The following is a 12,503-nucleotide window of genomic DNA, read 5'->3' as shown; positions in this document are numbered from 1 at the left end:
TTTAACAGTTCATCCCCCGCTGTCGTTCCAGATCTCGTGGGGCTGCTGCCAGCCGCCAGCTACTCATACCTGCAGCAGCAGAAGGAGAGTGTTGCTTCTCAAGACTCTCGAGAGACTGATCCCCCAAGTGAAATTTCTAGAAGCCTGGAAGGGTCTTCAAAATATATCTCAGTGGATCCTGCGCACTGTGGAATAGGGGTACAGAATTCACTTCGAGTACCATCCACCAAAATTCTGCGGGGTAGTTCATACTATTGTCAACCCCGAGCAGGGTCGGGTCATGGAACAAGAAGTTCAGTCCCTTTTAGCGAAAGAGGCCATAGAGCATGTTCTTCTTCATAAGAGGAAGGCCAGGTTCTACAGCCGGTACTTCATAGTTCCCAAAAAGGATGGGGGGTTACATCCCATTATGGATCTCAGGATATTGAATCGTTCTCTGAGGAGATTCAGGTTCAAGATGCTAACTATCCCTGTCATCATGAGTCAAATCAGGTCCGAGGACTGGTTTGTCACGATAGATCTAAAGGACACTTCCAGAGAGTTCTGGGGCTCATAGCAGCAGCGTCCAACATAGTACCTTTTGGCCTACTGTACATGAGACCCCTAACAGTGGTGGCTCAGGACCAGAGGGTTTTCCCTGAGGGGAAACCCATTTCGTCATAACGAATGATAACATTTGAAGTAACATATGATAATCCAAATATGTTTCTCTAGTGTAGTGTACTGAAGTGTTCCTTTTTATTGATTTATCGTTATAGGCCGCCTGCATTTCTGTAAAGTAAAATATATTCTTATTTTATGCAACAAAAGTATATGCCAACAAGACCCAACAAACCTGGTGTTCATTATAAATATATTTGTGTGAATTTTAAATCACAATTTTAACCAGAAAATCACAATTAGATTCTCTTCCCCAAATTGTGCAGCCCTATAGTTTCTCCTAATATCAGCATGTTCATAGTTATCTTTTTTAATTTTGTTTAATTACATTTTTTTATACAGAGACCAGCTGACACTGATGAGCCCTGCTGACTTAAAGGTCCCCTGAAATCAAAATGTACGTTTTTTTTAGCTCTAAATGCTATAAATAAGCTGGTGTGTTCCAAAACAATGACAAAATTTGCATTTGGAGATATAAGCATTCAAAACTTCCAGTCCCTCACTTCCACTAAAATGGATCACGGATTTGTATGACGTCACCGTGGACTTCAGCTTCTCATCACATCTTCTGTCCAATCAAATGCTCTCTAGAATCTGAAGCGTCCCGCCCCCTCTGCTATAAACACCACCTGGCCAAAGTGACTATGGCTGTACCTGACTGTATGTTCGGTAGTACACGCATGCTCAATGTCAGCTGCTCATGCTCTTCAGTTCCATCAGTTATCTGTTGGAGTTACTGGAGTAACATATACTCCAGGATATTTTTTTATTTCGAGTCAGAGTGACTGTCAGGCACATCCGAAAGAGAGTAACTTTAGAAAACTGGATCAGCGCTGACTCCGTTTTGAATGATTCAGTTCAATTTGATGAACTGGTTTGACCAGTTCACAAAAAAAGAACCGGTACAAAAGAACGATTCGTTCGCGAACTGGACATCACTACCATTGTCACGTCACGGAGCAATATGGGTTGGAGATGTGTGTTCGGTTGCTCAAACCAGAGGTGTGGACTCGAGTCATGTGACTTGGACTCGAGTCAGACTCGAGTCATGAATTTGATGACTTCAGACTCGACTCGACAAAATGTACAAAGACTTGCAACTCGACTTGGACTTTAACATCAATGACTCGTGACTTCACTTGGACTTGCGCCTTTTGACTCGAGAAGACTTGCTACTTCCCATGAAAACTGGGGAAAAAAATGTTTACATGGCCGCGCCGCTCTCAGTTTATCTGCATCTGTGAAAAAAATGTGCACCACCTGTATGCATGCAGAGAGCGCGCGCTGCCTGCACGACATCCAATCAGTAGTCCCACGTTGTTTTGATTCGACAGCATCTAACGCCCGTTTCACACATAGGCTACTCCGTTTGCAGTGCGTATGCGCCAGCGGTGCGTATTTTTTTTCCGTACCCATGTTAACAGGTTAGAGCTTTCACACTGCACGCGGTTGAAGTCCGTCGATCCGTTCCAGGTACGGTGCGTATACAGCAGTGCCGCGATCGTTTCCGCACCGAGTCTATTTCTGCTGTGCTGCAAACGCTGAATTAAAGTGACAGCGCATGTTTCGTGGTCAAAATGAACACAGATTGACCTAAAAATGTAGTAATTTCACCATAAATGCGATTAATTAAATAAAATGTAGTAATCTCACCATAAGTGTATTTAATTAAATACTATTTTCACTTTAAGACCAGGGAAAGCAAGGAAAACTACAATTTACCTCAACAAGGCGACATAATGAACGACACTCTCATTCGTGGAGGTGGAAAAACATGTTCCTTGTGACATGCGAGATTTATTGTATTAATTTAAATATAAAAGAAAAGGCATGAGAGTCGGCTGTTTTTTATATAAGTAGCCTACATGGTTAAATATTTGACCACTTGCTTTAGGAACTTAATATAGGTAGAAGTAATGCATTGAATAATAGGCCTACGTTGTTTAAATTGTGTTTAAACGTGCATACGTCTATTAAAGAGTGTATATGTGTACAAAGAGAATCGCAATGCTGAGACGTTAAGACCGAGGTAAATCAAGGGAAAATACATATTTCAACAAGGCAACATAATGAACACTCGTCTCATTCGTGGAGGTGGAAAAACAAGTTCTTTGTGACATGTGAGATTTATTGTATAAAGATTTAAATTATGCAAAAGAAAGAGTATGAGTCTGCTGTTTTTGTCAATTTTAAGTTTTAATTTAAAATGTAGGCTATGCGATTTTAATATAAGTACATGGTTAAATATTTTACCACTTGCTTGAGCAACTTAATATATAATTATATAAGAGTAATGCATTAAATAATACGTTGTTTAAATTGTATTTAAACGTGAATACGTCTATTAAAGAGTGTGTACAAAGAGAATCGCAATGCTGACAAAAAAACTTTTTTTTAAATAAAAGTTGCTTAACTTCTGGATTTGAAATACAAATAGTGAGTAGGCTATGTATTTGTGGTACAGCCGCGGATCACGCACTGCAAACGCAGCATATGTGAAAGCACTATTGCGCGTGCTGGTCTTCCACCGCATACGCACTGCAACACGCACCGCTTACGCACTGCACACGGAGTATGTGTGAAACGGCGTAAAGCAGGCCATTGCAAGACAACCAATGAAGCGCAACAAGCAACAACGCGCCAGTCAGTGATGGGCAGTAACGCGTTAGAAGTAACGCGTTACTGTAATCTGATTACTTTTTTCAAGTAACGAGTAAAGTAAGGGATTACAATTGCAAAAGCAGTAATTAGATTACTGTTACTTTCCTGTAAGCAGGCTGCGTTACTGCGTTACTGTCTCGCGACATGAGCAGTGACTCGTGAGTGACAAATGACATGAGCGCCGCGAAGTCAGTGGTAAACACTATGGCAAGCGATCGCGTTCAAAAGTCTTTAAACGAAACGCGTGAATTTTGACGCGTCAACACGCACCGTTTGTCCGTGTTCAGACGTCATGTTTATTCATGAATGATGTCGTAATGGTAAACTGGTATGAACGTGCAAACACGTTATATTTGTTCATGAGGGATAATGCATTGGTACGTTGTGAGTGATGTCAGTCTTATCTCTTATGATTTGTCATGCCTTTTTAAGTTGTTCGTTTAACATTATTTCCCAAGGTAGAAAAGACAACAGCTCTTAGAATGGGTCTTTTATTTTAGCAAACTGCCAAAAAACCTTTTCAGACTGTGTGCAGCTGAACCAAGAAAAGCTTAAGATTGCATGGAGCTGATAAGCATGAATGGCAGAAGAAAAAGACTGCAATTAAAAAACAAAACAAGAGAAAATTATTTTAATGCAAGCAATAAAAAACTGCACACATCAGCTGTGGAATAAAAGAAAAGAAATGCATGATCAACTAGATTAAGGCAAACTCCTGTCTTAATGTAAACCCTGTCCACCACCCCCAAAGGTTTCACAAAGTTATTCTTGCCACTGTAACTTATGGCTTCCTAAAGACAGGTTTATGGGTAAATAAATGAATAATAATTAAAAAAATATACCAGGGCTCAACATTTAAGCCTTTGCATTTGTCCTTCGGTCGGTCATTCACTTGTCTGAGTAAAAACATTTGTTAGAACAGGAATTTTTTTGGATTTTTTGTGTGTGTGTTGTAAATATCATTTATTCCGAATCAGTATTCTCATCAGTTCAGTCAGCTTTAACATATATAAATCGGCATATTTATGATATTTTAACCTTTATAAAGGGCATTTTTCCCTAATCGTTTGCTTCATCTTTCATTTAAAATTCTTAAATTTGATCAATAAATGGGCTGTTACCAATCAAATAAACTGCATTAAATAATGTAATGAGATTATTTAAAATATTTTTTGAATATACAAATAAGAAATATTATTTGTGCATAGAAATAATATTTATAAACCGCCAGTAGGAGGCGGCAGGCGACCATCTTAATGCGTGAGTCATTGATGCAATGTGCATAAAGTTAAAATACTGAAACTAATAAAACAAGTTTTAAAAAAGAATGTTTAATTTGATTAAATTTTAGATGATGGAATATGCAGAAAGAATAGAATTATGCAGAAAGGTCTATGGCTTTACATAGCTTATTCATTTCGTGCATCATGTTTTTGAAAAGTAACTAGTAAAGTAACTAGTAAAGTAACTAATTACTTTTGAAAATAAGTAATCAGTAAAGTAACTGGATTACTTTCTTGGAGAAGTAATCAGTAATCAGTAACTAATTACTTTTTCCAAGTAACTTGACCAACACTGGCGCCAGTAGGCAAAATGATACCGAAGGTAGTTTCATTTGGCTATAAAAATTACGAGGTAGTCGACAAAAAACGAGTTGCAATTTGAAGTTGCCTGAAGTTGCACAAAGAAAGGTAAGTTTTGAACGAATGCTAAGCACCTTATCGGATGTACCGTAAAACTTCAAATAATAGCCGAGTCCCCAATAGACGCTTGTCTCTTTTAAACTGTCTTCTCTCTCTCTCTCTCTCTCTCTCTCTCTCTCTCTCTCTCTCTCTCTCTCTCTCTCTCTCTCTCATACACACCAGTCTCTATGGAGGCATTATTGGTTGGTCCAGTTTTTCAGAAGTGATCATTTTGAGGATTTTATTGATGACATGTTTAAAAAGGTTTAGGCTAAAACGACCCATGTCTATTTGAAAGTTAAACTGTTTTGCAATATGAGGTCAATACAATACAGGACTGAAGCTGCATGCTGTGCATTGTTGTAGTGCAATATGCTGTTGAAATGCAAGCATTTTTTGTGAACATTAAATTTTCTGTTTTTTACTGTATTTAATTAATGTCATTGTATAAAAAGAGGTTTAAATAAATACAAATCTTACAGACATACATGATTTGTATAAATTTTATTTCTGTGGTAGAGGACTTGAAATGACTCGAAACTAAAATGGTAGGACTTTGGACTCGACTTGAGACTTGTTGGCTTTGACTTTTGACTCGACTCGGGACTTGCCTCATCTTTGACTCGACTTGACTCGGGACTCGAGGGCAAAGACTTGAGACTTACTTGTGACTTGCATAACAATGACTTTGTCCCACCTCTGGCTCAAACCCTCGAGTTTTATTCCGTTTTCAGAATGAAATGGCTAGAACTTATTCACACCTCTAACGTTACTATTGAATCCAACGTATCACCAGCGCTCGGATTCGTTTCCATGGTGCTGTCAAGTATGTGTCACGGTTCATGAATGCATTGTTTCCTGCTTGTCTCGTGTTTATGTTGTTACATGTGTGTGGGTGTGTGTGAGTGGGCGTGACCGGCAATCATCATCTATCAGCGAACAGCTGATCTCACTCATGGCACCAGCTGCAGTTAATCCACTCATCTTTAAATACTCACCCATTTCTCATCTCCTTTGTCAGATCGTTGTTTAAGGTCGTCCGTGCTGCATGTCTGTTTCCATTCCTGTTCCTGTTTGGCGTTTTCCAGTCTCGTGCTTCATGTTCCTGTTCAGTGTTCCCTGTGGATTACGTCACCGTGTGGACTTCTCACCGTCACTCACCAGCGCACTCAACTCACCGTCTCATCTGTCCTGTACTGACCATTGAAGTCCCTGCGCCACCTGCCATCAGCTGGAGCCTTTATTCTACTGTTAACTTTCTCGATAAAGAGTTTACTTGCATTTGCTTCCTGTCTTTCATCATGACAGAACGATCTGACCCATCGATGGAAGCAGCTAGTAACCCATCTGCATCACTGGGGGAATTTCTCAACAGCAGCGTCCATCGAATGGATTCTCAGGAGAAGAACCTCAATGACACGGGTCGCGCAGTACAGGCTTTGGTGGCGCAGGTGTCCGAGCTCAACCAGCAATTCCAACTCCTGCGAGCTCCCACTACGCCGCCCACGCCGGCCGTTTCCCCCACACCACCAGAGAGTCCCTCCCAGTCGGAGCCCCGCCAACCAGTTCCCGAGTCATATTCCGGTGAACCCAGTTACTGCAGAGCTTTTCTAACACGATGCTCCATGCATTTTTCTCTCCAACCCAGGACCTTCAACAGCGAACGAGCCAAGGTCGCGTTTGTCTTGACGCTGCTGACTGGGAGAGCGGCACTTATGGGGGACGGCGGTGTGGAAGAACCAGGATCCATGCTGCGCCTCGTTCCAGACACTCGCCGCTGAGATTAAACGAGTATTTGATCGAGCCGTCGCCGGGAGAGAGGCGGCCAGAATACTTGCGGACCTGAGACAAGGAGAGAGATCGGTTTCTGACTTTTCTATCGAATTTAGAACTTTAGTGGCTGAGTGTCAATGGAACGAGGAGGCGCAGTGAGACATGTTCCTGCATGGGTTGGCTGACCGCGTCCAGCGAGAGATCTACGCCCTGGATCTTCCGACATCCCTTAACGAACTGATTGAGTTGGCTCTGAGAGTAGATGCACGACTGTCTCGAGTTGAGCGACGGGTCCTGCCCAGTCATACTCCTGGAGGAGCGGAGGGTCCACGAGCCAGCGGCGGGGATGCGGTCAGCCCCGTCTACAATCACGAGCCCATGCAGGTAGGGCGAGCTCGGCTTTCCTGGGAGGAGAAGGAAAGGCGGAGATCCCAGGGCCTCTGTCTCTACTGCGGTGGAGCAGGCCACTACGCTTACAACTGTCCGGTAAAAGGGCCAAGCCCGATAGTAAGTATGAGGCTACTATCGGGTGGGATCTCCACCGAGAAGACCTCATCCACATCTACGCTCCTCCCGGTAAGACTGAGATGGTCAGTACACACCCACGCCTGTCAGGTACTTCTGTACTCCGGGGCTGAGGGTAATTTCATGGACCACTCACTTGCGCACAAACTTCAGATTCCTCTCAAACCACTCACACACAAGATTGCTGTACACACCCTCAACGGTCAAGAACTTCCTACCATTTCGCTCACCACTGAAGATATCACCCTCATCACGTCAGGCAACCACTCCGAGATCATCTTCTTCTATATACTGGACTCTCCTCTTGCACCCATAGTTCTTGGACACCCCTGGCTCATCCGTCACAACCCTAAAGTGGACTGGCAACTGAGATCTGTTTTTGCCTGGAGCAATAAATGTCATGAGTCTTGTCTTGTGTCTGCCTGTCCGTCTGTTTCTGTGTCTGTGTTTCAGGAGGAAGCAGTGGATTTGTCTAACGTGCCCGCGGAGTACCTCGACCTGAAGGAAGTGTTCAGTAAGTCTCGTGCTGCTTCTCTTCCTCCGCATCGTCCCTATGACTGTGCCATAGATTTACTGCCAGGTAAGTCTCTGCCTAAGGGCAAGTTATATTCGCTTTCTACTCCAGAAAGGGAGGCTATGGAGAAATATATTTCTGATTCTCTAGCAACGGGGTTCATCCGTCCTTCCTCTTCTCCAGCGGGGGCGGGGTTCTTTTTTTGTGGGGAAGAAGGACGGATCTCTGCGACCTTGTATTGATTACCGGGGTTCGCCAACTTCTACCAGCGTTTTATTCGCAACTTCAGCCAACTAGCCGCACCTCTGACCGCCTTGACCTCCCCAGAACTACGTTCAGGTGGTCAGACACAGCCGAGGCTGTGTTTGCCAAACTGAAAGGTTGCTTTGTTTCAGCCCCCATCTTAATTGCCCCTGATCTATCACGTCAGTTCGTGGTGGAGGTCGATGCGTCAGAGGTGGGGGTAGGTGCAGTTCTATCTCAACGTTCTCCCTCAGACGACAAGATGCACCCTTGCGCGTTTTTGTCTCATCGGTTATCTCCTGCTGAACGTAATTATGACATTGGTAACAGAGAGTTGTTGGCAGTCAAGTTAGCATTGGAGGAATGGCGCCACTGGTTAGAACAGTAATCTCAAACTCAATTCCTGGAGGGCCACAGCTCTGCACAATTTTGCTCCAACCCTCATCAAACACACCTGATCCAGCTAATCAAGGTCTTCAGGATTATTAGAAACTTCCTTGCAGGTGTGAGTTGGAGCTGGTTGGAGCTAAACTGTGCAGAGCTGTGGCCCTCCAGGAATTGAGTTTGAGACCACTGGGTTAGAAGGTTCGGGGGTACCTTTTATCGTCTGGACTGATCATAAGAATCTGGAATACATTAGAACCGCCAAAAGATTGAACTCCAGGCAGGCTCGGTGGGCACTTTTTTTCGGTCGTTTTGATTTTACTTTCTCGTACCGCCCGGGTTCCAAAAACATCAAACCCGATTCTTTATCGCGCATTTTTGACCGTTCCGAACGCCCGTCTACTCCCGAGTGCATTTTACCTGAGACCCTATTTGTCTCCACACTCACATGGGAGGTCGAATCGAAGGTCAAGACGGCCTTAGAAGGGGTAACGCCTCCGCCCGGTTGCCCACCGAATCGGTTATTTGTGCCGGAGGGATTACAGTCCGACATCATTCAGTGGGGGCATTGTTCCAATGTGGCTTGTCATCCAGGAGTTAATCGTACTAAATTTCTGGTCAAGCAACGATTCTGGTGGCCACTTATGGCTCGCGACATTCATAGTTTTGTTTTGGCTTGCTCGGTTTTTGCCACTGGTAAGACTTCCAATCGACCCCCAGATGGGTTACTTCAACCGCTGCCTGTCCCTTCGAGACCCTGGTCCCATATTGCGCTAGATTTTATTACCACCCTCTCAGGGCAACACGGTAGTTTTGACCGTGGTGGACCGGTTCTCGAAGGTGGCCACTTTATTCCCTTGCCCAAATTACCCTCAGCCAAGGAGACAGCGTTGACCATTGTAGATCACATCTTTCGCTTACATGGCCTCCCGACAGACGTGGATTCTGACAGGGGACCCCAATTTGTGTCCAAATTTTGGCGAGAATTTTGTAGATTGTTGGGAGCGACTGTCAGTCTGTCTTCAGGGTTTCATCACCAGAGCAATGGTCAAACCGAGAGAGCCAACCAAGATTTGGAAAGGGTGTTGCGATGTTTGGTCTCCAAGAATCCTTCATCCTGGAGCCAACGACTGTCAATGGTGGAGTACGCCCACAATACGTTATCAGTGTCATCGACGGGCCTATCTCCGTTTGAGTGTAGTTTAGGGTACCAGCCACCAATTTTTCCCAGTCTGGAATCCGAAGTCGCGGTTCCCTTCACTCACGCCTTCGTCCAGAGGTGTCACCGCACATGGACTAGAGCCCGTGAGACTCTACTCCAAGTGGGGGCGCGCACCAAGGCTAAAGCCGTTCGCCACCGGTCTAAGCCTCCCGTATACATCGTTGGTCAAAAAGTGTGACTTTCTACCAAGAACATTCCTCTCCACTCCGTTTCTAATAAGCTTGCTCCCAAATTCATTGGCCCGTTCACTGTCACCAAAATCATTAGTCCGGTGGCAGTCCGCCTCAATCTTCCTCCAACGTACAGGAGAATTCATCCCGCCTTTCATGTATCTAAAATTAAGCCTGTGTTTCGTTCACATATTAATCCGCCTGCCCCGGCATTGTTTCCTGCTTGTCTCGTGTTTATGTTGTTACATGTGTGTGGGTGTGTGTGAGTGGGCGTGACCGGCAATCATCATCTATCAGCGAACAGCTGATCTCACTCATGGCGCCAGCTGCAGTTAATCCACTCATCTTTAAATACTCACCCATTTCTCATCTCCTTTGTCAGATCGTTGTTTGAGGTCCTCCGTGCTGCATGTCTGTTTTCGTTCCTGTTCGGCGTTTTCCAGTCTCGTGCTTCATTGATCCTGTTCAGTGTTCCCTGTGGATTACGTCACCGTGTGGACTTCTCACCGTCACTCACCAGCGCACTCAACTCACCGTCTCATCTGTCCTGTACTGACCATTGAAGTCCCTGCGCCACCTGCCATCAGCTGGAGCCTTTATTCTACTGTTAACTTTTTTCTCGATAAAGAGTTTACTTGCATTTGCTTCCTGTCTTTCATCATGACAGTATGACTGCAGTCTGAGACAAACTAAACACTATTGGCTGTTTGAAAAGAGGGAGAAGCCATTCAATATGTCCCGCCTTAGCTTCCTGTTTTTACGTCAATGTAAAATTACGTCAACACATCAAACAAACCTGCGCGTTTCAAGACCCTTCAGTGGGCCTTTAAACATTCACACGAGTCTCTGTACATGAACATGGTAAACTGAAGCAAACACATTGGAAATGGGCACAAAGGTGTGTGACTGTTCACGTGTCTGTTTAGTCTCTACCTATGGAGGATCCCTTTACCACTCTACAGATAAAACGTTGTCGGAAAATTTGTTTCGCGTACCTACCCCAAAGTGATAAATAAAATTCTGTATCAAAACTTATAAGGAAAGACCAGTACTTTGTTTAGGCTTGATTTTGTAGGGAATTACAAACCTGCACACATATATTCAAACGCACATAACTATAGAACCAATTCTTAATGCTCATGTGAACGCCATCAGCATTTATCACAGGTTCACGTTTAAAGTCTGTGTAAAGAGAATGGTGTCGTCTTAGCGGCCCCTAATTTAATAACAAATTTTCATTGCGACGGAAGCGAATCATTCAAAAATAACTTTAGCTGGAAAATAACTCTATTAAAGAACCGCTATAAAGCCAAAACAATCTCTGTTACCTTAAATCATACGTTTATCTCTGTAAAGCTGCTTTGAAACAATCTACATTGTTAAAAGCGCTATATAAATGAAGATGACTTGACTTGTTTAGGTCAGTGTGCTCAATGTGCCTCTTTATCTTTTGTATCTAAGGACTATGTTGTGTTGTAAATAAGTCCAAACAATCAAAAAGCCATTCTTTTTTAAATCTCTCCTCATTCTTTGTTTATAGTTCCCTCACAGTCCCACCTGATAGGATCATTATGGGAGGGTCTTTGTCTTCCCAGGTGTGAAACACATCAACATTCATGATGATTCACACCTCCTTGCATAGAGCTATCTTACACAAAACATGTCTTACAAATTTTAAAGCAATATATTGTTTTATGTGAATGAGTGGGCAGGATGTTTTTCACATCGTTTTAAAACAAAACTCTAGACTACGTGATACAATTTTCAAAAGTCTTGTGAACAAATAGTCAGTATGGGTTTTATGGCCTTATCTGAGTGACTAAGACTTTTACATACATGCTGCTGACATATTAGTGTAGCAGAGTTTGTGCTGAATACAGTGTAATCCGACTTTAGTCATGAAAATGTTAAAAGTAACAGAAATAAGCACAAATGTCAGAGCATGTCAGAACACCTCCAGTGCCCAGAAAACACCTCGGACCCCAGAGGGTTAAACTGTAATATACTATATTAACTCTAAAGACAGTGGATTACATGTTATAACATCCACACATGTACACATACATTTCTTTACACCCACATAAACACTGGAAAAGGTGATTTTTAATGCCCAACATACTTGAGATTGTCCAATTTACAGTGTAGATCATTGAGTAAATCAGAGAGCAGCTTTATTCCTGAGTATCCTGGGTTATTGTAGCTGACATCCAGTTCTTTCAAGTGCGAGGGGTTAGACCTTAGAGCAGAATACAGATAACAACATCCCTCCTCTGTCACCATACAGCCAGATAATCTACAAAGATACACAAAACACTTTTTACAGCCTCTAGTCTGGGTCAGACCAGAGAATATCATCAACATTCCAGGTAATGTCATGCAGTATATAAAGTTACTGTACATGTAGTCAGATAGCAAGGTACCCTAGAATGTCTCCTTATGAATTTAAGCAAGACTTCCTCAATGTAATGTTCTCACAATGTTTTTACAAGCCACCTTGAGTGCTTGGACAAGAATTTCCTTCTCATACTGATTTATGTCATATACCATTCAACCTTCAATATATGGCCCATTTAGCAGATATATTTTATCCATCAGATTCAATACAGATTCATCTAGAGTAAAGCTTTGCTGTCAGACACACTTTATACATGTATTGTATCTAAAGACAT

At 43.0% G+C, this 12,503-nt stretch overlaps 1 protein-coding gene across 2 annotated transcripts in view; it reads right to left on the bottom strand.

The window, feature by feature from the left end:
- Nucleotides 1–12,503, bottom strand: part of LOC307145379 (protein NLRC3-like) — a 36,023-nt gene that overhangs the window by 2,101 nt on the left and 21,419 nt on the right. Inside the window, exon 7 of one of the 2 annotated variants that reach the window (XM_079848457.1) lies at nucleotides 11,954–12,127. In XM_079848457.1, coding sequence (XP_079704583.1) covers nucleotides 11,954–12,127 — 174 coding nt within the window. The remainder of the gene's footprint in view (nucleotides 1–11,953; nucleotides 12,128–12,503) is intronic. The other variant, XM_079848458.1, reaches the window with a different exon arrangement.

The sequence above is a fragment of the Squalius cephalus genome (genome assembly GCF_949319135.1).
Source record: "Squalius cephalus genome assembly, chromosome: 18".
Lineage (NCBI taxonomy): Eukaryota > Metazoa > Chordata > Actinopteri > Cypriniformes > Leuciscidae > Squalius > Squalius cephalus.
This window is presented reverse-complemented; position numbering and strand designations above follow the sequence as displayed.